This window comes from Lutra lutra, chromosome X (assembly GCF_902655055.1).
Source record: "Lutra lutra chromosome X, mLutLut1.2, whole genome shotgun sequence".
NCBI classification, from domain to species: domain Eukaryota; kingdom Metazoa; phylum Chordata; class Mammalia; order Carnivora; family Mustelidae; genus Lutra; species Lutra lutra.
The window spans coordinates 88,674,285-88,700,775 of record NC_062296.1 but is presented as its reverse complement, the minus strand read 5'-3'; the positions used below and the strand labels follow the sequence as shown (position 1 = coordinate 88,700,775).

At 41.3% G+C, this 26,491-nt stretch overlaps 2 protein-coding genes across 3 annotated transcripts in view; one reads left to right on the top strand and one right to left on the bottom strand.

Annotated features, from left to right (window-relative positions):
* GLRA2 (glycine receptor alpha 2) overlaps window positions 1–25,479 on the top strand; it is a 192,880-nt gene extending 167,401 nt beyond the window's left edge. For both annotated transcript variants that reach the window (XM_047715295.1, XM_047715294.1), the window contains exon 9: window positions 23,955–25,479. In XM_047715295.1, the coding sequence (XP_047571251.1) occupies window positions 23,955–24,233 (279 nt within the window). In that variant the 3' untranslated portion in view covers window positions 24,234–25,479. The remainder of the gene's footprint in view (window positions 1–23,954) is intronic.
* Window positions 1–26,491, bottom strand: part of FANCB (FA complementation group B) — a 385,712-nt gene that overhangs the window by 206,894 nt on the left and 152,327 nt on the right. Inside the window, exons 11-12 of the mRNA XM_047715290.1 lie at window positions 10,754–10,831; window positions 2,541–2,725 (exon numbers count right to left, since the gene is read on the bottom strand). The gene's annotated coding sequence lies outside the window, so the exon portion shown is untranslated. The remainder of the gene's footprint in view (window positions 1–2,540; window positions 2,726–10,753; window positions 10,832–26,491) is intronic.

Here is a 26,491-nt window from a genome sequence, read left to right as displayed (position 1 = left end):
CCCATCTTTTTAGTGTCTCCAGTCCTTTCTTTCATCCCAGCCTGTTTACCATTATCTCTGTTTTCTTTGCCTTCTTTCCTACTAGATCTTATTTTTCTAGCCCTGGTTTTCTTCATCATCTTCTCTTTCCCTTATCCTCAGTGTCATCTCTTTAGACGATCTCATTTTACTCATTCATTCATGCATTCAGTGTAAACACAGAGCACACCTACCATAAGCCATGCACAAAATCCAGTGGACTCTATCCTGGGGATGCTCACGGTCCAGGGAGAGACAGACTGAGAAGCAGACAGAACTCCCACATACACAGGGCATGTATTGGGCTAGAGGCCAGAGGCCCGCTATGGGAACATGCCGGAGGGGCCCGGTGCTAAACGCTAGCAATGCTCCGCCCATTATTCCCGTGCCACTCCTCGTTTCTATATATGGCGATGGCTTCCAGCTCTAAGTTCTGCTCTGCCATAGTGTGCAGAGGAGGGATCTTAGGCCCCAGAAGCATGCTCAACTCACGTAGGGCAAGCTGGAAATACTGAGGACTCACTCCAGGAACAGCTCTCTGCCCATAATAGTTGGGGACTACAGATAAATATCCCAGCTTCCTTGGCCCTCTGAAGTATGTTCCAAACTGGCTCCCAGTAATTCCCAGTGGGATTGAGCCTGTTACCCACACTCTAACCTGCTTACCAACATACATGTTGAATTGAGATGGTTTCTTCCCCTGCCTCAATTTCCCACTCTCTACTGGTCCCTCCTGAGATCACCACCCAAATAAACTATATGCACTCAAATCCTTGTCTCAGGGCCTTCTGGAAAAGCCAACTAAGACAAGCACCAAACCAACACCTGGGCTCCCTCAAAGTGAACAAGACAGGAGCCCGGAGAGCTGAGTAGATGCCAGGCAAGGAAAGACTCTTCCCCAAGCTAAGAAGGTTGCACTTCCTCCTCAAAGCAATGGGGAGACAAAAGTATGGCTCATGGGAGTGTCCAGGAGGGGGTAGCAGTGACTACATAATGTAAAGAGAACAACAATGAAAGGAGGACACTTTATACATAAACGAAAATGTGACCAATAAAATACAGGAGTTGCCACCACTTTTTTCCTTGCGATAAAACAGTTACCTTGGGTCTTTAACATCAGTGATCCTTTATATTTCTATAATCGTCAAACTTAGCTGAAGTTCCAGTTTTGCATACAGACATTTTAAGAGACTTGCTACACAAAATTTTAAAAGGGAATTCAACGTTAAAATGAAAAGAAAAACTTTTATCAACTAGTCTCTTTTTGTGTTGTCTGTGCTTTATTGCCTAGGATGGATAGACTCACGGACGAATGGTTTCAGTACAGAAACCGGTATGGTGCTATAGGCGATGTGTAAATGCAAGATTCAGTGAGGACAATGATAGAGCAGCTTCTCCACTTCATAAAATAGCACCTGGGAAATGACCACTCATCTGGGTCTTGACCCGGGAGTAGGAGTTGGATGGGTGAAAGGAGGCTAAGAGGGATATTCAGGCTGAGGAACAGTTATGGGAAGTTTGTCATGAGGAGATGGGCCCAGCAGAACACGAGGGACATGGCGCTTGTGCAGGAGGAAGACTTGAGGTGCTCCTGAAGTGGGAGCCACCAAAAAGTTTTACAGATGCTAGGATCAGTCTGGACTGTAGACATAGCGCTCCCTAAAAACGGGTCGGATTGGAATGAAGCACAAGTTCAGGAAAATACTACTTAAGCATTTCTATTTAAACACACTTTTGGGGGCACCTGGGTGGCTCAGTTGGTTCAGTGTCTGACTCTTGATTTTGGCGCAGGTCATGATCTCACGGTCCTGGGATCAAGTCTTGCTCGGGCTCCGAGCTCAGAGGGGAGTCTGCCTCTCCCTCTACTCCTCACTTCCCCTACCCCCTGTGTGCTCTCTCTCCCCCCCCTCAAATAAATAAACAAAAACTTTTTAAAAACCACCTTTAATTGTATAATTAGTCTATGCTTACCTGCAAGCCCCTCCCTAAAGCACAGATCATTATGAACACACAGTAATTAATCTTTTTGTAATTTTGCTGGCATTACCTTTCCAAATCCAGGATACATACCATAGCCTTTGCAAAGCTCACCGTAAACAAGTATCAATACAGAAAGATCTTTGTGGTTTGAGTTATTTGCAGTAAGAAATGCTTCTCATTATTGCTGTCACATCACCACAAACTTAGTGGCTTAAACCAAGACAAACTTAGGATCAGCAATTCTGGAGATCAGAATACGGGCCTCCCTGGACCAAAAAACAAAAACAAAAACAAAAACAAAACAAAACAAAAAACCCAGAAGGTACTGGCAGGGAAGCACTGCTTCTGAAGGCTTGTGCGGGTTTTTGCAATGTGGAGGCTAATCTAGGAAAAAGGCACGCCCAGGAGAGGCAGCACCACATGACCAGCTGTATGGGATAGGCTTGGCAGAGCGGCATGAGAGGGGGGCGGAATCTTCCAGCAAGGAGCTGTGACCCAGAAGGGAAGAGGGCAAAGGGACTGCCAGCAGAGAGGAGGCTTACCTGTCTAGGTGACAGCATTCAGCAGCATGAGGAAGTTTCAGAGAGCTTCAAAAGGCACGACAGCTGAGGGTCTTATAACCACTAGGCTCTGTCTTATCACTGGTCCACAGATGCTGAACGTGGTTTCATGAGGTATGCAAAGCAGGCAGGCTTTAGACGGCTAAAGATCTGCTTGTTTGGACGATCTGAAAAATCATTCAATGTGAAAAACTGAGATGCCAGCAGCCTTTGGAGCTAATAGGTCTCAGTCCACAGTGAAAAAAAGAATCCAAAGGCCAATATATAGTGGTCACCTTTGTCTCACTTATGTAACAGAGTTCTAGGGAAGAATCTGATTTCTTGCCTTTTCTCACTTCTAAAGGCCACTCACATTCCTTGACTTACAGCCCCTTTTCTTCAAAGCTGGTGATGTTGTCTTTCTCTTACCTTTTCTTCCATAGCCACGTCTCCCTCGGAACACAGCTAAGACAGTTCTCCACTTTAAATATATATATTTTTTAATTTGAGAGAGAACAGGCGTACAGGAGGGGCGGGGTGGGAAAAGGGAAAGAGGGAGGAGCAGACTCCCCACGAGGCAGGGAGCCCCCACTTGGGGCTTGATCCCAGGACCCTGAGATCACGACCCGAGCCGAAGTCAGATGCTTAACTGACTGAGACATCCAGGTGCCCCAAGGCTTTCCACTTTTAAGAGCCATGTGACTAAATTAAGCTCACCTGCATAATCTAGGGCCTGCTCTCCACCTCTAATTCCTTAAATTAATCAGACCTGCAAACTCCCCTTGTCCTGTAAAATAACATTTTCACAGTTTCAGGGATTAGGACAGAGAGAGACATCTTTGGTAGCCATTATTCTGACCACAACACACAGTGATGGTTTCCTGTGACTGAGAGTGTCTGCAGGCCACTCCAGTATATTCCATCCATAGTCGAAGCAGCTGGAAGTGGCAGGAGGTGAATGCGTCAGGGGTGGCCCTTGACCGATGAGAGCTGGAGCCTGGTGGCTGACTACCAAGCTTCCTCACTCCTTGGTAGTTCAAGTCTGAGTCTCTCAGAGGTTTGAGCTCCACTTACCAACACTTATCTGCTGCTCCTTCACAGGCCCTTTCTTGACTTTCCTCATTTCCCGGTCCCATTTCCTCACTCCCTCCCTGCACTTCCCATACTATGTCCCAGATAAACCACTTGCACACAAATCTTTGTCTCGGGGTTGCTTTGGAGCGAACACGAGCAAACAACGGTGCAACGCCTTTCGTGCCAGGAGCCTAATGACAGTTACAGTCCCATTTAACCCCATCCTCTGCCTCCTCACCAAATACCAAATAGACCCTGGAATTCATTTTGTGCCTCAAGTGTGGAAACAGACAGCTAAGGATCTAGAAGGAGCGACGGGTGGCATCCCTGAAGCCAGAATAGTCATTTCTCCAAATTACAGAAAAACGAGAGCATTCCATCTATTGCAACTTGCAGTTGGCATTGATCGAATATTCTATGCTACTGGGTATTCCAAGGAACTTGATGGGTTTCATAATACAATTCTATTTTCTATGTCCCTGAAATCAGGCCTGTGCTTTCGGCTTGCCTACTATCTTAGAATGGCGATGATGGCAGATATCTTAAAACCTTCTCCTTCTACAGTCTAGCTCTCAATTGCTATAAAATTCTCCATGGTGATGCAGACTGTAGTTACATGTAAACACAACTGGATTCTCATAAGAAGATCAAATGGAACAAGAGAGAAGTCTGGCGCTTTCATAATCACAGTTCTAATTTGTCTTCTATCAGTATTCTTCTTCTTTGTAACAAGCTCTTTGGGGACAAAACACTTAAGCTGGAGTTATTCACACCTGACTGAAGAATTATCACAAGCGAGTGTAGCCTTTTAGATAATAAGGGATCCTGGCTCCGTGTAGCAGCACATATATGGAAATAGCCCTTATTTCCTTTGTTCTCACTCTAAGCTGCTGGACAAACCCTAGGGTTCGCTTATTCGGGTATTTTGTAGAAGGCTTGCTTTGTACAGAGTTCTGTTTTAGCTAAGGGGAAGTGGGGATATGAAAACTGTTTGAAACCTGTTTCCATGCAGCTGTGGGGATCCATAAGAAAAATGAAGTGCAAAACTTTTCTAATATGGGGAAGAGAATGTCAAGAACCATAGCAGAATTACAGGTGGAGCTCTGGCAGTTCCTAGGAGTGGAAAGTACTTCTGGCCGATGAGGAGGGGCTATTCTCAAGGAGGAACTAGCATTTGTGCACTTAATTTCATCTTGCAATGTTAACTGTAAAGTATTCTAACCTCATCTTGTTATTGTGAATAAATAAGATAGAATTAAATAATTAAACAGGCAATGAAAATTCTGCTCTGTAAGGTGGCAGTCAGTGCTCACCGGAAAATGGCCTCGTCCTACCTTGCCAACCCTATCTCTCATTTTCATCAGATGAACCCCAAGAGCTTGCCACACTGAGACGTTCAAGATGAAAGTGAGAGTCACTGATGTGAAAACCTCCTTTGATCTAAGGCAGAGGTTCTCAAGCAAGGATTATTTTCTCCTTGCCCCAGGGGACACTTGGCAACTTCTGGAGGCTTTCTTGGTCCTCACAACTTGGGGGGTGGGTGGGAGACTGTGTGTGCTGTTGCCATTGAGTGGGTAGAGGGCAGGATTGCTGCTAAACTTCCTACAGTATACAGGACATAGCAGCCGCAGCAAAGAATTATGTGGTTCAAATGTCAACACCAAGGTTGAGAAGCCCTGATCTAAGAGTCAGAGACATGCTGTGCACACAGATGACTGTGGTTTTGAGAGAGAGAGAAAAAAATTTTAGCTTTGTGATGGCAACCTGCTTATGAACAATGATACCACTCCTGTCAGTAGTAATTAAGCTAGTATAACACAAAAGATTACCCAGTCAGAAAAACATTTTAATTAGGAATTTCCTCTTTAGTCAGTTAGTTCTTTATGTAAGCTTTTTTTTTTTTTTTTTTACACCAGACAGTAAAAAATGCATCCAAAATATGGTTCTTTGCCCTGGTGAGAGGGGTATGAATTCTCTTGGGCATATAATTTAATTGCTTTTCAAGAAGTTGACATGAGTGTAAACATTAGGAGGTTAAGTTATTGAATGTTCCCACTTCATTTCACTCTGCTGCTGGATTTATTCAAGAGCAACAGAAGTCACACCAGAAATGAGTCCTCATGTTTTCTAGAGACAAGGCAATCCACTAGAGCAAAGTTCTTGATCCTGCCTGTACATTACCGTCCCCTGGGAGTTTCTTAACTTCTCTGTGCCCAGATGCCACCCCAGACCAAATGAGTTAGTATTTTGGGGGAGTAGAAGACAAGTCAAGGCATCTTAATTTTTTAAAGACTTCCCGGGTGATTTCAACGTACAGCCGATTTTGAGAACCACTGTTGTAGAGGCTCATTCTCTTAGAATATCTCGTGTTGACCAGAAGGAGCGGCATCATCTGGAGCTTGTCAGAGATGCAGACTGTCAGGCCCCAACCCAGACTCCTAGAATCCTAATCTTTGGTAGAACAGGATCCCCAGGAAATTCACAAGCACACTGACACTTGAAGTGCTGCTCTGAACGTACCGTAAATAGTCCATTTAAAAAATGTATGCATATGGCAATAGGTGTGGTCTAAAACAAGGCCCATGATTAAGGCATAGGGAAATGGCCCAAAGCACAAAATAAAATGAATTTTCTCCTGACGAGAAATGTTAAGTTCATCATTATGGCCGCTTATGTTTACCTAGTACCTATGTTAATAGCTACTTACCTATTTTAATTCTGAAGGCTCTTAATCACATAGAAAAATCTAATCCTATGTTGCAGGTGTTTGTTTGTTTGTTTGTTTGTTTGGTTGGTTGGTTGTTTGGTTGGTTGGTTGTTTGGTTGGTTGTTTGGTTGGTTGGTTGGTTGGTTGTTTGGTTGGTTGGTTGGTTGGTTGGTTGGTTTTCTTAAGAGTAGCACTAGCTATTTGGTGGCTTGAGATTATCCTCCTGGTATTGGGAACCCAAGGAGAACTCCAGGCAACACCTTTGCCCAGAAGTGAGAAGTTGGCCTCTCAGCTCCGCCGACACATGCACGAGGAGGAGACAGTATGAAATGCCATCCAGTAGAATGCATGCCAGGCTGAACAGTTTCACCTTAGTTAACAGCACTGAACTGTGCTCACATGTATGATGGTAAAATAATTGTTCTAAGTAGTCAGACGACTCTATTCTGGGAAGCACAAAATGCTTCGGATTGAAGTAGACAGTGAGATTTTCCTAGGCAATTTAGGAGGTTTGTTAAATGTCGTACAGCCAATTCCTGGCTGCCAGACCTTAGATGCCTTAATTCGTCATTGAATCATCAAATGCTCTTTCACACTTCCTGTCTTTTAGGACAGACTGATAAAAGGAAAAAAAAAAACATAAAAATCCCTGTCCTAAAGCCGGTTTGCTTCATCCCCGCTAAGTACCCTGTCAACAGGTTTCATTAGAGCACCCTTTTCTGGAATAATTCTGCCATGTGAATTTCTGCCCTCTAAAAATATATATACCTTTTTCTCTTCAAACCCTACAAAGCAAGAGGTGAGAGAGAAGCATGGCGTAGTGAAATGAGCTACTGCCAGGAGTCCCGCTGGCTGAATTTAGATCCTGGCTGGTACTCTAGTTGGTGGGTGATTTGGAGCGATTGTCAAATCACTCTGGGTCTTAGTTTCTTCATCCGTTAAAAGGGCCTAATAAAGCCCTTTCTCATGGAATTACTATTAGAAGTAAAGAAGATTATGCATGTAACAACAGTGCCTTGCACACAGCCAACACTTATCAAATATTTTCTTTCTCTTCCCTTCACCTGTTTTTTTTTTTTTAAAAACCCTCAGGAAAATGTTATTGGACAGCCTCTAAAAAGCAGAGGCTGTTCATTATTCTTTCAATCTGATGAGCCTGTCATGTTGCCTGGTACATACTTGGTACTTGAGAAATATTTGTTGAATGAATTACTTACTGGTTTCTGCTCAGGGCTTTTAGCTCAGTGGTCTGAAAGTGGAAAACTAGCCAGTACTAAGTTATCAGAAGTCATGCCATTTCTTATGTGGGGCGTGGCAGACATAGACAGCTATGTCTTCTTAAGAATCTAGGCCACTGGCGTCTCATGTCTAACCCAACACACAGACCTGGAGGAAAAGGAACCGCCGGCTCCCTGTAATAGTATAACTGAGTTCTTTTGGTAACCTCATCTTCTCCTGTTCATGTAAAATGCCTCCGACTCTTTAAAATGATCCTATGTATTATTTTGATTACTTGCCCACTATTTAGTGCACAAAAGTCTCACAATTGTATTATTAAAATCCAACCTATCAAATGCAAGCATTTAGGAGAGAACAGAAAAAAGGTGTGTTTCCTGCTCAATGGGTAGCAGAAAAGCAGGAGGCAAGAGCCTTCTGGAGGGAGCTTTAATTTGAGCTAAGGAGGGAAGGTTGAATTGTCATGCAGCAGACAGACAAAAGTCAAAGAGAACCACTGGACAGAAAGAATGGGACATATAAAGAGCCCAGCACAACACCTGATACATAGTAGGCCATCTCTCAGATCTCCTGTGAATGCCCACCCAGAGACTTCTTCAGCATGACGCAGGACAGTTACAGTAAGTTCGGACAGAAGCATTGACTGTCAAGACTCTCCTGTGTATTTATTTAGAAGGCTCTCATTTCGATTTTCCCATGACTAGCACATGTCTGTCATGTGGTAGATGCTCAGTAAATACTTGACGAATGACAACTGATGGTGACAGAACCAAGTAAGGCCATTCAACACAGTACTTTTCAAACTGTGGGGTATGACTGACTTGTGCGTCATGAAGCTGGTCCAGTGGCTCAACACCAGTTCTTTGGAAAAATACAAATTAGGGGAAAAACTGAGAAATTATCAGAGTGCATCCTGTCTGGGAAAAGTCAATACCCCTTTGTGAAACTTTGGTTTCTGTTAGATATACTAACGCATGTGGGAGTGTGTGTATGTGTATATCCTGGTTGGCTGTGGGAAAGAGGCTTCCTACTTTGGGTCATGGCAAAAGAGTGCCTTCAGCCCTTATCAGGCCAAGCAGATGAGTTCACCAGATCTTCTCTGGTTTAAATCTCTGCAGACACACTTAGGATTCAGTCACAGATCGAGTCACAGGGTCCTTATTTGGTTGCTATGATGGCAGGGATGGGAGGTGGCCATTGCGTTAATTACTGCACCTCCCGCAAACTCCCTGAGCCACTGGCCCTTGTTCTACCAGCGTGCACCCACCCCTTCCTGAGCACTGGGATGCCCGTGGCCCCGTGGGCTCATCACACAGTAACCTGTGCCTGCAACGTGAGAGCTGTTCTGTCCTCAGTGGGGTGTGACATCGGCCTTATCAGGAGGCACAAACTGAGGGGAGAAAAGGTACCTGCCCAGAACTTGTGTCTATTTTCTATGAAGATATATTTTCTTATAACCACGTAAGGTTTACTCTTTGCCTTTGATCATGACTGTTGCACTGACGTCTTTGGAAAGGAAAAGGAGACTGATTCCCCATTATATGCCAAGTACCCTTCACACACTTTAAGACCCAGAAACTCAACTGGTTAACAGTTAGCTCAACAGAGAGCCGTATTATTTTCAAATTGTGCCTGATCTCTGTCTTCTGTGTTTACTGCAATCAATCTTCCCTCTGGGCCTATAGACAAGTTTCTGTCTGAAATCTTAAATCTGGTAACCATAGTAATGAAGCAGAGAGAAAGGAAGATCTTGGGAATGTACTACAGATACTCCGGGGTGGGGGGGAGAGAAACCAACCAGCCAACCAACCTCACTTTATGATTTTTCCATTTTCTTTCTTTTATTTTTTTTTTCTTTTTGACAAGAGTTGCTCGTAAGAAGCTACAGTCAAAGTGCTAGTGAACCAATGGTTGTAGGGAAGGAAGAAGAGAGCTAGGGCATAGATGATCTGCAAAACCAGACAATAATCCGGAATAACGAAGCATAGACCGTGTTTCTGGTTCACTTTGCTGCTCTGAATGTCCTTGGGAAAAGCACTACAAAAGTGCCTCCCGATGCTTTACAGGGCTCATATGCTTCCGTAACTGCTCATTTTAAAACAGAACCTACATTCCATATTCATTTGAGAAGATCTAGTTTACTGGGATCATTCAAATTCAGGAGGAAATAATGATTGGCCAGAGGAAGCAGGTTTCTAGTTGTTCACCTGCAGAAAAATGTGTTTGTTCCATGGAACATGGAAGATGAAGTGATGGCCCACAGATGTCTCTTTCCTCGGGCCATGCTTCACTGCCCCTCTGTCAAAGCCTCCTAATGCTTCTTCAAGTCATGCCTGGGTGATGCCATCATGACGTTCACCTGTCTCTTCCAAGGAGAGAGGAGGGGATCCAGGGCAACACTAGAGGTCCAGTCCCACTGATTGAGTTCTCAGTTCCTGAGTTTTACTGAGCTTCTGGCAGCAGCAACCAGCTTACCAAACCCTGACGGCCCATGGCATTGCCTCCTCTCCCTGTGAGCTCTTTTCAGTAGAAATCGAGCAGTGGGAGGGAAGAGAAGAGGTGGCTACTTGGAGGGTTGATATTATTCCCTGTGGCCTGTAGGCTTCAAAACTGAATGAAGATAGGACTCTATGAATACGGTGTGTTGACCTCCAGAAATACACCCATTCAGGGCCTAATTCTTCATATAATGTGAGGTTATATGTTACTCTTTCAGGGGTTTCATTATTCCATAGTCTGTATTTTATATATTCTACATGAGAATCTTATTTAAAATTATAACAGTAGTAAGGGACCTATTGCTTAAATGAAACCCTTAGAAATAATGAAATAAAATACTGTGCAAGTCAAAGATAACTGAAAGAGAAAATATACCTGAACCAATCTGTTTCTGTGGGGCTGAGTATAATAGAGCAGGGTTTCTCGAAATGGGATCAGAATGACTAGAAACATCCAGGAGGTCAAGGAGGGTCAGAGCAGGGCACAGCTTATTGAATACATCTTTCCTCCACATGGGTCAGCACCTTCCATGTGTTTTGTCCTCCTAGACTTCTTATCTTAGTAATTTTCATATGATCAGAGATGACCACAGTTAGTAGGTACAGAAATGGTAATCTAGTTGCTTAACCGACATGTTAAGTCTATACCCAACATCTCTAACAAATGGTTTGAACATCTCTAGCAAGAAGGAATTAATTACCTTCCAAGGTGTTGTGCTCCATGTCCAGTCACAGAGTTGTTAAAAGTTCTTCTTCACGGTGAGTTGACTTCTGTCTACCTGTAATGTCAACCATTTGTTTCTGATTAGCAACCTGGGAGCCATTAATACAAATGCTCTTCACTCTTTTAAAAACATCTGTCATGTGAACCAGGCCCATCTGTTTCCAAGGCCAGCCTCTCCTTTTCCTTCTGTGGTTCCTCAAGTGGTATGCCTTAGGGGACATTCTGCATGCTTGCACCTTACTCTGTCCTCAGGCTATTTTGTTTGTATTTCATACCCCTTTTCCTACTCAATGACCCAAGCACAACAGTCCATAAGCTGGGATAACCATGACATTCTCTCTTTCAAGAATTTGAATGAAGAGTACTCTAATTAAATGATAGATGATAGCAAGGACTTGAGTTGACAACGTCCCCATAGGTTTGAGGCTGGGCTGGCCCAGCTGGAATATGCATAAATAAAGGAAGCTGAAAGGAGAAAAACTGAAAATGGGAGAGAATAATGGCCATGAGAGATTGAGAACAATCTCATTTCCTGACTTGATCACTGGAGTTCCTGGGCTGGGGAGCCCTGCTCACACCATCATCAACATCCTCATCATTACTAACATTTATTGACTATATACTATATATCAGGCACTGTTATAGGCCCTTAATATGCATTATCTCACTGAATCCTTTCAAAAACCCTAAGGGAAGTTGTCACTATTTCTGTCTTACCGCAAAGGAGACTGAGGTATGCAGAGGACTGAGTCCTTTAGCCAGCTCCCACACTGGTTCGTGGCAGGGCCAAGATTTGAAACCAGGATACAGGGCACTGCTTCTGGATCCTTGGAGACTCAGGAGATTTTCTTACAATACTTTTTATAGTAATTTCTTGAACAAATTCCCCAATTATTTAAGCCACCATGAAGCAGGTTTCTGTCCTTTGTAACAAATCCTCCCTGATTAAAATACAGAAATTTTAAAAGATACTAACTCCTGGCCAAAAGGCACAGACAAGTGCCTTTGTGATGTTGTGTAGTTGCCTTAAAAAAATAGGCTCAGTTGATGAAATAAGGCTGCCTCTTGACATGGCTCGCTTTTCTGGAACACTCATGTATATCTTCCAGAGACAGGGCATTTCATGGTGCTAATAGAGAAAGGATGACATTGAACTTCTCCTTAGTTACTCCAGCCTAACATTACCTCTTCCCTATTATCCTATTGGTCTGTACATTCCTTTACCATAGCACATACCACATTCTATTGGAATTATTTTTCTGTGTCTGTGTTTCCCAACCTTAGCACTATTAAGATTTCAAGCTAGATAATTCATGCTTTGCTGTGGCCAAGTGTCCTGTGCGCTGCAGGATGTTTAGCAGTATCCTGGCCTCTACTCACTGGATGCCAATAACACCACCTCCTCCTCCCTTATGACAACCAAAAGTTCTCCAGGCATTGCCCAATACCCCCTGGTGGGTAAAATCACTCTTGGTTGGGAACCACTTGTCTACATGTTCTAAACCCCCTGCTGACTTCAAGGGCAGGACTCTTTTTCATCCTCATTTCTTTTCAATGTTTGGAACATTATGATGCTTAATAAGTCTTTTTTTTAAAGATTTTATTTATTTATTTGATAGTGAGTGAGAGAGAATGACAGGGGAGAAGGTCAGAGGGAGAAGCAGACTCCTCATGGAGCTGGGAGCCCGATGTGGGACTCGATCCCGGGACTCCAGGATCATGACCTGAGCTGAAGGCAGTCGCCCAACCAACTGAGCCACCCAGGTGCCCAGATGCTCAATAAGTCTTAATTGAATAAAACTATAGTAACTTGCATTAAAATGGTGTTTTGTACTTACAAGCCTGGAGTACCTGTATTATCTGTATCTGTCTGGGTTTAGTCAGGAAAACAGAGACACTAAGCATACTACCAGAATAAGGGGCTTAATATAGAAATCAGGGTTTATATAAATATGAGAGTCACTACAAAAATGAAGCTCTGGAAGGTTATAGTCCGAAGAGAGGACTTTAACCTGAAGCTCTGGGTAGAAAAGCAGGTGTTCACAGGGAAACCTGAGAAGCCACCATATCCAGCCTGGAAAGTGAGATCATAAAATGGGAGACCACAGAAATATCTGGAATTCTACTATGTCTAATAAAGCAACCTCATCTGACGCCCACAGGCCCCCAAATAAAATAACCTCCATCTCCCTTCCACCTCTGAAATCTCTCAAATTCTTCTTACTGACAAACCTTAACATAGAACCCATCAAGAAGGGAATTGTGGGAAGTGTAGTTTTCCTCAGCCTTAAGGCAGGCTCTTCAACAGGAATGGCAGTGTCAGGTAAACGACAGCTAATCCTGACAACAGATATCCTGAGCCACTTTTTGACACCAAGTGCATGTGCATGTGCGCACGCACACACACACAGGAGCAGATAATGGTCCAGGGAATCTGGCAGTCACAATCATCCAAGTTAGGAAGCAAGTAAGTGTGATTTTGTTGCTGCTGCTTTCTTGTTTTTAATTTGGCAGAGGGCTCATCCTCTGATCACCCGTCCCCTTCAGTCGGTGCTCTATAGACAGTCGCAATGTTCACTTTGTTTGTACCCGGAACAGATGGCAAACTATGTTAATAATCGAACAGCTCATACTCCAGATGGAAGATGTTCCCCTTCATGCTTCTTAGAATTTCGGGTGTCTTGTGAGCATTCTTGCTAGACCAGAATTGACAGAGATTACGAGGAAAGAATTTCCAGACACAAGGCATTGCTTCACTCTTGAGGAATCGAAGCCTCACCAGCATGTTACCAACTTCTAAATTACTCTCTAGGACTACAGCCGACATGAAGTGAAAACATTTCTGCTTTGTAGCTTTTGAGCCAGAAGTCAAACAATTACTTTTAAACAATCTTCCAGTCCATTAAAAACATGTCACTTTAAAGAAAATTAGAATCCAAGTATACACTGAAAGTATATAAATACTTCAAAGACTGCATGGCCCATGACATCTAAGATATTTACTATCTGGCTCTTCACAGAAAAGGTGTGCTGACATGTGGGCTGTAAGGAGGCAGTGGGAGTTAAGGTCTGAGAGGTAAAGGGGACATTGCAAGGACTTGTCTTACCGAGTGAGGTGAGATCCACTGGAGAATTTTGAATTAATGAGGATCTCCCTTATCTCACATTTTAACAGGATCCCTCGAGTTGGGGTCCTGAGACTAGACTCAATTGTTGGGAGGGAGGATCTAGAAGCCAGGGAACCAGGTAGAAGACTATTAGAGGAGTTCTGGTGGGAATGATTCTGAGGATCCACCGTTGGGCAACTCACACCAGCATGCAACACTGGAGGTAGTTAAAGGTGACTAGATTCTGGTGTGGAGATGGGGCTGACTGGACTTGCTGGTACTCCCACACAGGTGCAAGGGAGGCCAGAAAATGCAGTCTTCCCATGTGCAACATACGGGACTGGCTAAGACAGGGCCTCTTCAGTAGGGGTGATTTTGTGATGTCTGGCAATGTCTGCAGACATTTTCCCCTTATCGCAACTTGCAAGGAAGGACGCTACTTGCGTCTAGTGGGTAGCATCCAGGGATACTGCTAAATACTCTAAAACACACAATCACCTGGTCCTAAATGTCAGTCGTGCTACAGTTAAAAAACCCTGAGCTGAGCTAAAGGAAGATCCACCACTGGAAGAAGAGAGAGAGTTGGGTTTTTGTAGACAATCAGGAGTTTTAGCCCAATGCCATCCCTGGGCCCCAACTCCTGCAAAGTATTTGTAGACTGTGGTAGGCTCAGTTTTGGAATCCCAGCTCATACCACAACTGAGGCCTGTCCGTCCTCCTTGCCCACATATTCCCCCCATCACTGGAGGTAAGCTTTGTCCTGCATAGGAGGCCCTGTGGGCTTTTATTTTCACCTGGAGACTTACAGAAATAACACGTGACCCAGGCAAGGAAGGAAGTTGTGTGAAATGATAGCTAAATGATGTACGGCTCCACAGGGCACACATTCATTTGTTTTAAGACAAAATATTCCATTAATTAGAATTTCACGACATGAAAACAATGTTTGGTGATGACATAGATTTACAGGAATTATATTCTGTTCACCAAGCCCAAATGGATGGCATGTGAGCTCAGACACCCTTCATGTTATGCAAACACTCCTTAGTCTTTTGCTATGGGTGATAACTGATAAGGTCTAATTTATTCGGTGAAATATTTGCATATATCTAACATGTACTATCTTTTCATTTACCTAGCATTATTATTTTGACTTGCAAATAGATGCATAAATGAAAAAATGTTTTTGTATTCTGGCATATTTGTCTATGCCATTTATTTTCTTTGCAAATGAGCATACATTGTTTACTAAGTTTGTTAATGAGTTTGATCTAAATTTATGTATTTTCACACTATCTGGGCTGCTCACTAGCTTACCAGTGAACCAAAAAAATGGACAGTGTCTCAAAAATAGACCATAAACACCTCAGTGCTTGAGTGGCATTGTTAAGTTTAAATTAGCCCTAATTTTATGTCAGGTCAATATGCAAAAATAAGCGACATGATAAGCATGATAAATAAGCAAGGAAAGCATTTTTTTTATTATAACAGACTTTTTTTCTACTATTCATTTAAGAAGCATTTTCTTTATATACATATATTCGACATAGGAAGCTTAAGCCAAATATCATTCTAAGTACTAGGGTTATCAAAATATGAGAAACTGGGTCCCTATACTTGAAGGTCATCAAGGAATCTGACACGTAAACAGCTGATTTTAATATGATGCAGCAGATTCTGTTATAGAAGCAGGTGCCAGATGCTTCTGAGGAGAAACCCATGATGCAGCCTTAGGGGTCAAAAATAGGCATCCTGGGGGCACCTGGGTGGCTCAGTGGGTTAAGCCTCTGCCTTCTGCTCGGGTCATGATCTCAGGGTCCAGGGATCGAGCCCCACATCGGGCTCTCTGCTCAGCGGGGAGCCTGCTGCCTCCTCTCTCTCTGCCTGCCTCTCTGCCTACTTGTGATCTCTGTCAAATTAATAAATAAAATCTAAAAAAAAATTGGCATCCTGAATGACATGATGGCAGAGTTGGGTCTTCAAGGATATGTAGGAGCTTGCCAGGTGAAGAGAGGGGAGGGGCTTTCAATGCAAAGGGAAGCGGTTGACTAAAATCACAGATCATGGAACCCCATGAGAGAAGTAGGTATAAGGCAGGACATAGGGGACCTTGAATGCCACACAAAGGAGCTTGGGAGTGGTCATTAAGGAGATGAAACTGTTGAAAGGTATGAAGTCTGGGAATAGAAGCAGTGGGCCAATGGCATTCCCTCAATCCCACAACAGCAGAAAGCAGGGCTGCTTCAAAATTTGCGGGGCTCGGTGCAAAATGAAAATGTGGGGCCCTTGTTCAAAAATATTATGAATTTTAAGATGCCTCTAGCAAAGCATGAAACCAAGTATGGGCCGTTCTAAGCACTGGGCCAAGGTGTGACTGCACAGTATGCATGCCCACGAAGCCAAACCTAGCAGAAACTATCAGGGCAGGGGTAGGAAGAAGATATTAAGACCCTTATTTACATACTCTCTGGTCTCTGGTTGGGAAGAAAACTCTTAAACATATCAACCAGCTAGAGATTAGTCTTAAGGCAACGTACTACCCAGCATTATAGTCCTATACTCAAACTCAAAAGATGGCCAAATGACTAATTTCCTTCTTTTAAAAAGGAGGAAATGGGAGAGCAAAAAATCCGAGGGACTCTCCTAACCCTACACATTTAGGAGATAGTAAAGATGTGAATTCAACCGAAGTCTTTCAGATTCTGTTCTAGTGTTTTCCTCTGCTCCTCTGCAATATCAAGGCTATCATGTCTGTAATGAGAGGGGTAGGAATGGAAATTCTTAGAGGCTGCAGAAAGGACTGCAATTGGCAAAGAGAGGGAGATCAACTAAGAGGCGATCACTATCCCCTTCTCTGCCCCAGGGAGCATCCTTTCTAAGCCTTTATTCAGAATCAAGAGGATCATGGCCAACACAGGACCAGCACTGTACCAGGGAACAGGGCTCCAGAGATGACTTTAGCACACTCTCAGGAGCTCACCCTCCAGTGAATGAAGACAGCAAGACAAATCAGCTACCAAAATCCAGAGTTTCTGACTACCCAATTTTTAATATAACTGGGAAGAAAAATTTTAAAATGATAATAAAAAGGAAAGTCGAGAATGTAGTCTAAAAACCAATAGGTAGTGAAAGAGTCTTTTCCAGGTGGGAGCTATCATAGAGATTTGCATATTGCCTGGGGTATCTCGGCTATATTACTGTGGATACCCTCACCAATTCTGGAAATTCTAGGCACATCTGACCACCAGTTCACCTTTGTACATATCTCAGGGTGTGTCTTGTATTATTCTCTATGCCCATCCACCCCGGAAAAACCCAAGGTCTTATTCATCTTTTGCTTCCCATGGTTCTGAAAATAAAGCTCTAAGCAGGTGGCATGGTTTGCAAGGCCCTATATGACCCAGCCCCGCTCACTTGTGAAACCTTGCCTCACCCCACTTTGCTCCCACACTCCGGGAGCCACCCCACCATCTCTCTGTTGCAGCAGACCCTCCCATCTCAGACATCTCCCCACTCTGCCTACACCTCTTTAATGCCTTTGCTTTTTCAAGTCTGTAACAAAATTGCACTTCCTCAGGGAAAAGCTTCTCCCATGTGCCAGATGAGACCAGGCCTCCCATTAATAAACTCACATAGCATCCTATAACTTCCCTCCAGAGCCCTTGTCATAGTTAGCAATTATGTATTCCTGTGATTAGTTTAATTTACGTTTGTCTCCATCTCAGGACTGTGAATTCTTTGAAGGCCAGAACTTGATCTTTTTGCTTACCACTGGATCCCTCACAAATGGCCCAGTGCCTGGCATCTCCTTCAGCATTTTCTGTCAGAGTACTCAATCTGAGATTAGAGTACTCTAATCAGAGTACTTTCTCCACCATGCATCTCTCTTAAGTTGCTTGCCTCGACTGTTTTCCTCCAAAGCACCCATCTTTATTTGTGTGTAAGTGGGTAGGAGTATTGTGCATGTGAATACCCGTATGTATAAATGAGTGTGTATGGAGAAGTGTTTGTGTGTTTGCATGCATAGTTTCTTTACTTGGTACTGTGGGTTTTCCCCAAGACACTGTAAACTCCAAAAAAGTAGAAATTTTGTCTTCTTGTTTACTGCTGTATGCCTACCATACACCTGGCATATAACAGGTCCTCAATGAATCTTTGTTGGAAATACAAATATATGATAAGCAAGTGCTCAAGAAATGAATACCGGAAGTTCCTTGTGCAGAAAGTAACATGAATTATATACTGCATTGAAAAAGAGCTGCTGCAAAGATAAACTTTTTTGGGGGGGGGGATTGGTATTTACTGTCTACCCAGAATGACACTGAGGCTTTTAATTCATTTTACCAGGTATCATTAAACAACAAAGTGTTATATTTGGGTTACTTTACTTCAAATTTGTTGTTCTACAAAGTTCAGTCAGATTCTTCATCCATAATCTTCAACGAAGCTATTTGGGATTTGATAGAGACAAATTTATAAAAATCACAGACTTTCAGAGTCTTTGGAATCAGACAGTTTTGGGATCAGACAGACCTGAATTTGAATCTCAGCTTCAACAATTATTAGCAATATAACTTTGGAAAGCCACATAACTTCCCTCAGTCTCAATTTTCCCTGAAAGCCTGTGATTTCCATGGTCGTTTGGTGAAAGGACTTACTGTAGTTTTAAGGGCTTAGTGCATAGTTATAATCAATAAATTATTCTTACTTATTATTCATATCGATCCCCAAGTCCCTATGACTCAAAGGAGGAAATTGAGGCCACAAGAATTAAGAATTTCTTAAGACCATCTTTCCTGCCCAAGTCCAGGCGTTAGAAATCAGCAGGCCTTACAATTAAACATTATCCAGCCTTCATTTGATCAGGGGTCTTTTCTTCAGTGATGGGAGAATTTTATGGAGGCTCTCTGCCCAGTATGGAGCCTGATGTGGGGCTCAATCTCACAACCCAGATCATGACCTGAGCTGAAATCAAGAGTCGATTGCTTTAACCGACTGAGCCACCCAGGTGCCTCACCATGGGCTCACACTGTTTCCTAAGGAGGACCAAAGACTCCATTATGTTCCTGCACTGATTGAGGCTCACTGCAACCTGGAGTTCCAATGGAGAAATTTCCTATTCGAACAGAAGAGACTCAACCCAATCAAAGAATCTGGTTGAGAAATGTGGTGGAAAGAGGTTTTCCCTATACCAGTTTTTAGAAAACATTTTCTTTCCTCCTTTCCTGGGCATAAAACAAAAATTGTAACTATGGGCTCCCCTAAAAATCTTTCATTTTATAAATACCATGTTCTTTAATTATATTGAAATCATTTGCTTATGACAGAAAATTCACTACAGTGCAATTCTGGTGAGATTTAGCTTCCATTTCACATCTAGACAAGAATTATTCCAAATACAGGAATGAGTACATTTTACAATAAGTAAAACTGAGGCATGAATTAAATAAAATAACAAATCTCAAATGAATTACATAGCGCCATGACAGTGCTTCATATGGCAGGATGGGATTTAAGGAGATTTACTCAAAGTGGGATATAGAAATTGAATGTAATGAAGGTTTGGATGATTCATTTTCTGTGAAAATTTAATCAGTGAATAACAAAACAGAGGGAGCTAGAAGTATTTACTGTTCAAAGTTACTGAAGATAGTGGGTCAGTAGCAATACTTATCTAATTGGTTTCCTGGCTAATTAGAAGTGGAGAATATATGCCTAAAATTCTTTCCTTACTGGGAAGATCTGATTCTCCCTGTTAATATGTTCAACTAAGCTGTGCTTACAGATTGTTCTTTCTTTTAACTTTAGCTTACCCATGACTCAAGCTCATCTCCATTTTACCCTCATATAGGAATCTTGCCATATTATCATAACATTTTATTCTGAACCTGCTATAAAGGCAATTAGTCATTCATTATAACACAAAAATTCAAATTGGTTGCAATTACGTTTTCTGAATCAAAACCATACCCTTTGATGTGGATAATTTAAGGTTCTATATTTAAAATGCATTGAATGAGTCATAACGGTAAATAAGAAGACCCTTAAACTAGCATTCATATCTCCTGCATGTGAAAAATTAAATGAATAATTTCTACCTACGACAAATTTATTTTTGTGTGGAGAATTTTAAAGAATGGATTTAATTAGCTGTAACTATGCTCAGAAGCATAATTTGAAGTACCGTTGAATGAATGAGGAAAGTGTTTTCAAGAATAGGAAAAAACCTTCTTAAAATTCCCTTTTGTTCATTACTCAACAAACGTTTATTAAGCAGTCACAGTTTGCCAGGCAATGTACCACTTAATGATAACCTAACCTGGCATCTTTCTACTCGAGCTCTGGTACTTAATTGAATGAGTTAATCTCTTTGGCTGTCCATTCACAGTGTGTGAGGAAAGACTACAGAAAGTAAATGAATGAGTCGATCTGAAAAGAAACATGGTTGTGGGTATTTAGGTTTCCTTTTGTTCTGCGTGCTAAAGCACGTTACTAGCTAACCACCTTTTCTATTTCTTCAGGGATCCAGGAATTTAAAAAGAATTTTATCTCACTCAGGTAGTGATCTATATGCTTAATCATGACTTTCTAAATGTTTATAGAGGTGAGAACAGCAATTTATAAGATTCTACAGATACGGAAAGGAAAAAAGGCACAGTAAATTTAGGTAGATAAGGGGAAATGCACTTTGAGGAATAGTTCCCATTCGAAAAGTAATTTTAGACTTAATAACATAGAATAGGTCCAGCATTTTAGAGCTGGCCCTTAAAGCTCATCTAGGTCACTGGTTTCCAACCTTCTGCATTAGAGTTACTGGATTTTAAATCTCCCTAGAAACTTTAATTCACTTGGTCTGGATGGGGTTAGGAGGGGAGGCGGGCATGCATATACTTGTAAAACATCCCCAGCAGTCAAAGCTGAGACCCACAGATCTAGTCTAGCCTTGACATTTTTGGTATGAGGTCCCCAAGGCCTGCTTTTAATTAATTCTTTATTCTTTTTAAATAGGCTCCATGCCCAATGTGGAGCCCAACCCAGGGCTTGAATTCACAACCCTGAAACTGAGTCCTGAGCTGAGATCAAGAATCAAATGCTTAACCAACTGAGCCACCCAGGCAACCCCCTGAGGTCTTTAAAGAATACATAGCTTGCTTAAGATCAACACAGCTTAAAACCCCTGGAGCATGACCTGTAACCCAAATATCCAAATTCCTACTCTGTATCTCTGTCTACAAAACCAACTGGCACTGTTTCTACTTCTCTCACTCAGTAGTTGAGATCTAACTACCAGTTAGTAATAGAAAGTCCAAGAGAGCGTATAACCCATGGGGCTCCCAAGTCTTCTCCCCCTAATGACCTGTGTTTTTCCTTTCTTGCTGAGTACTGAATAAGTCTTCTGATAACACTGTAATGATTAATATATCTGTTTACTCCACATTTTAAAATACTTATTTAAAGCTTTTGCATCTATAAAATATATCAATCACATTTTAAGGCAAAGAAAAAAGATTCAATATTTGAAGCTAACTACAATTAAAGTCTTCATTATTGAGCTTTGGGCACATGAAAGTACTCTAGTGTCAGGCTGGGTTTTCTTAGCCAGCTTCCTTATATGATAGTATCTTTAGGTTGAACACTTCCACTGGGTTCTTACAGCTCCATGCAAGGAGGGTGCTTGTCCAACTTCATCAACTGCTTCTGAGTACCTAGCAGAATGTCTGTCATAGACTCAACACTTTGTTTTCATTGTCACATGAAAAATCCTTTATTACATTTTGTTAAGAAATGAGATAGAGTGTCTTAAACCAACTCATATAGAACAATCCCATATAAATTAAAGTACTTGGGAAGTGATTTTATAAAGGAGTAGCTTTACAGTTACTTTATTATAAGATCTTTGGCCTGATTTTCCTGACATAAATTTGTCCTTGCTGTACCATTTGGATTACAGTTGGGCTCTCATTCATAGTATGTTAAAGTACTTCACTCCATATATCTTTTACACATGGCTGAAGGCACAACCGATATGCAATAAACACTATGAAATAAAATTCATACCAAGTTTTCTTGTGTTTCGGGAAATATAAGCACTGGTATTATCTGGCAAAATAAAGAGTGCAGTGCCTTTGGTGACTCACAGGGGTTGAACAGTATTGTGGAAGGCCTTGAACTCATTTTAAAAGATGATTCAATTGGTGACTATTTAGAACAAAATTTTTATTTTTATTATTTATTTATTTGAGAGAGAGAGAGAGACAGACAGACAGGCAAAGAGTGAGAACACAAGCAAGTGTGGGGAGGAACAGAAACAGAGAATCTCAAGCAGACACCACACTGAGTGCGGGCCAAACACAGGGCTCCATCTCATGACCTGTGAGATCACGCATGACCTGAGTTGAAAGCAAGAGTTGGTCACTTAATTGACTGAGCCACCCAGGCACCCCTAGAACTAAATTTTTATTAATCAGGTCATTTCAATCCCACCTTTTCAACTCCACCATTTTGACCCAACCACACATCAAGATTCCATGCTCTACAAAAGCTATTTGCACTTTACCCTAATGTTGCAGTTTTTCAGTGTTTTATCTAATTCATGTAGAAATAATCAACATAAAAAACAGTATGGAGGTGTCTCAAAAAGCTAAAAAAAGAACTATCGTATGATCCAGCAATCACACTATTAGGTACCCAAAGAATAAAAAAACACTAATTCAAAGGGATACATGCACGCCGAAGATTACTGCAGCATTATTTACAATAGCCAAGTTATGGAAGCAGCTCAAGTGTCCATTGATAGATGAATGGATAAAGAAGATGTGATACATACAGATACACATGCACACATACTGGAATATTACTAGGCCATAAAAAAGAGTGAATCTTGCCATTTGCAATGACATGGATGGAGCTAGAAAGCATAATGCTAAGTGAATAAGTCAGTCAGAGAAAGACAAATAGCACATTTTACCCATATGTGGAATTTATGAAACAAAACAAGTGAACAACAGGGAAAAAAAAAGAGAGATAGAGAAACCGAGAAACAGACTTAAATATAGAGAGCAAACTAATGATTACTAGAGGGGAGGTGGGTGGGGAGATGAGTGAACAGATGATGAGGATTATGAGTACACTTATCATGATGAGCCCTGAGTAATGTAGAGAATTGTTGAATCTCTGTTTTGCACATTTGACACTAATATAACACTGTATGCTCACAATACTGGAAATAAAATAAAACAATTAGGGCATCTGGGTACCTTAGTGGGTTAACTGTCTGCCTTAAGCTCAGGTCATGATCCGGTATTCTGAGATCAAGCCCTATGTCGGGCTCCCTGCTCAGCAGGGAGTCTGCTTCTTCCTCTCCCTTTGCCCCTCCCTCTGCTCCTTCTCTCTCTGAAATAAATAAAATCTTTAAAAAAAGATTGCCTAAAAAAAAAAAAAAACTGACACCAGACAATTAGCCATGGAAGAAATATTCACCACCGCACAGTGAATGTTTAATCTGGAGGGAAAACAGGTATACCTTTAGGGGGTTAATCTTAGGCCTAACATGAACATTAAGGCCAATGTTAATGGAAGGAACTAGGCTTTGAATGGGCCACAAAACTAAAAATTCCTAGCTCAATGCCAGGTACATAGCAGGGATTCAGTAAATGATTTTTTGAATGACTGAATGATGCGTAAGTGAGTAAATGAATGAGGGGACCTCTATATAGATGTAGGATATAATATTTGGATTTGGAGGCTTGGCTTTAAAACAGTCCATTCAAAGTTATGGATTAATAAACTAGATTTGGGGAAAGTCAGCGCTAAATATAAGTGTTTCTGTTTCTTAATTAAAATGACCACAAAGTCGTTATTCTTACTCTTAATTTCTCAGCCTGAAAGTTAATGAACTGTATCTGTTCCATGAATAATTGAGTTGAACTTGAAAGAGAACTCCACATTCCAAAAGCCTCCCACACTACCAGTTAACTGTGATTTATCCTTTTACTTCTGAAGAATTTTAAGCATCTTCCATCTGATTTGACTGACAACCAATCTGTGCTTCCTCTGTCTTTATTCTCCCAGGAAGAAGATGTTACTCGTGAAAGTCGTTTTAATTTCAGTGGTTATGGGATGGGTCACTGCCTCCAAGTGAAAGATGGAACAGCTGTCAAGGCCACACCTGCCAATCCGCTCCCACAACCTCCAAAAGATGCAGATGCCATCAAGAAGAAGTTTGTGGACCGGGCAAAAAGAATTGACACGATATCTCGAGCTGCCTTCCCATTGGCCTTCCTCATTTTCAACATCTTTTACTGGATCACATACAAGATCATTAGGCATGAAGATGTCCACAAGAAATAGATGTGCCCTTCAGACCCTGGACTTTCTTGCCTAACTGTTGTGCTTGTAAATACACAGTGAAATTGTCTTTATATCACTTTGACAGAGGAGGAGACTGGGGGAGGGGGGCGGGAAGATCATGAGGGCAGGTTTCCTGGCACCTACATGAATAAAGATAAGTTATCTGGGCAATGAAGGAAAATGTTTGCACAAAATTAAGGTGTTGCAGAATCACGTGAGCATAATTCCCTTCATAGTCTTTAGCATTGTTCTTTCAGATGATGTATTAATTAGACATGAGATGCAAGGTCAAGTTCTTGAAACGCTATTTGTCTTTGGTTTGGTTTGGTTTTGACTAATTCTGGTACAGAAAAGTTAGCTTAAACCACACACACACACACACACACACACACACACACACGCACACACACGCAGAAAATGCTTACCATCTGACTATAGTGACTAGCCTATAGTGAGTCAAGGACCAAACTTTTTCAGGAAAATGCTGCCTCGTTTTTAAAACAAGTACTCTGAGCTACGTTCTTTACAATGTCTGTAATTAGTGTTTCACCTGAGAAATCCTTTTGTGGGTAGTAAATTATTTCTACTTAGTGAGAAAACAACAACAAAAACCAAACACCAACCACAAAGAACATATTTCTACTTTACTGTCCGTGTAGGTGTGCAGTTTAATATTATTTTTCTTTCCTAAATGTAATTTGAGGGTTTAAATTGTGTGTTGTGTAATTGGTTTGATAGTATACCCTCTTGAAAATAAGTGCCCATTTATTTTAGATCCCTATCAGCACACTGTATTTTTTTCGCTTTGGCTATATTTACATGTGACTTTAACTGCTCAAGTGTGACTTAGCCATTGCAACCTCTCGGCCACAGTATTTATGGAGATGGTGTGTCCTGAATGGTGTAGCTCATATTAGCTTGAACTTTCCATTTCTGCTCTCATTGTAGGTGTAACTACTAGTCTTAATGTCAAATGACCCATGATTTCTACTGTCAATCAAGTGAATATCGTTTTAAATATCCTTAACTAACTTAAAGAATTTTAAAATTGTACTGTGATTTTCATAACCCGTTGCCTTTTTGGTACCAGAGCTACGTGGTTTGAATCCTGGCTACATGTTTTAAGTAAGAAAAAAAAAAAAAGACGTATTTTTGCTTACTCAGATAAAAGACAACCTGTAAAAATATAATGAAAAACTTAAATTTTACATGTGCTGTAAAAGGGATTATTAAAAATATTTGTTCAATTTCAATAAAGCTAAGTGTGCCACAGAACTTCCCTAAGATTCTTTCCATTCTTGGACCACAATGAAAGTAAGTTAAGTGACAATGGTAACTTGGATTTTTGTTTCTGGTTTTTCTCATAAACTTAAAACACTTACAGCTATGGTGATATGTCCTAACATAATAGTAAGGTGTCCCCAGGAAGAAAGAAAAAATATTATTCTCATTGTAGAGACAGAGAAATGAGGATGTGGAACTACTGGTAGTCACTGTGGGCAGAATGTAATACTGGATCCTTCATATGAGCTCTGAGAAAGTTCCAAGAACACTGAGGAATTGTGAACTATCAAAATGAAAAGAAATTAAAAAAAACAATCTGTTCACCTAGCTATCCTGGTCTTGTCAGGAATGGAGTTCTATGATGAAAAAAAATGCTGAAAACCTCAGTGAAGCAGAGGAAATTCACCTTAACCCCTTACACATTTGACTTAACCATCAATATTTTCAGATAAGATGCAGATTTTTAAGTTGATGTTTATGGCCTTTTAAACCCATTCAAATATTGAATCATTTCCATAGAGAGGAATATTGTAGAATAGCTAAAAGCAGGAATTTTTCAGATAGAAAGACTAACTTGGCCACCTCTCAACAGTGTGATCTTGGATAAGTTATCTGACTTTTCTGAAGAGTTACAGTTTCATAGAGTTTTAAGAAGATAAACTGAGAAAAATGCAAGGAAAGCCATTAGCTCAGTGTGTAACCACAGCAAATTTCTAATAACTAACAGATAATAGTAAAATTATTATCATGAATAGTATTGGTTATCCACTGGGAAGGAAGCCTCACAATTCCTCATCTTGGCAAGATTAATGCTATGTTTTTTGTATCATTCCTAAAATATCATTTCTGTCTGACTGCTCATTCCTTTCCAAACAAATAAGGCAAAGTCTTTGATTGGTCTCATTTTTCTTCCTCACACTAAAAATAGTAAACTGAGGATAAAATGCCTTCCAAACATGGGTCTGACTTTTAGG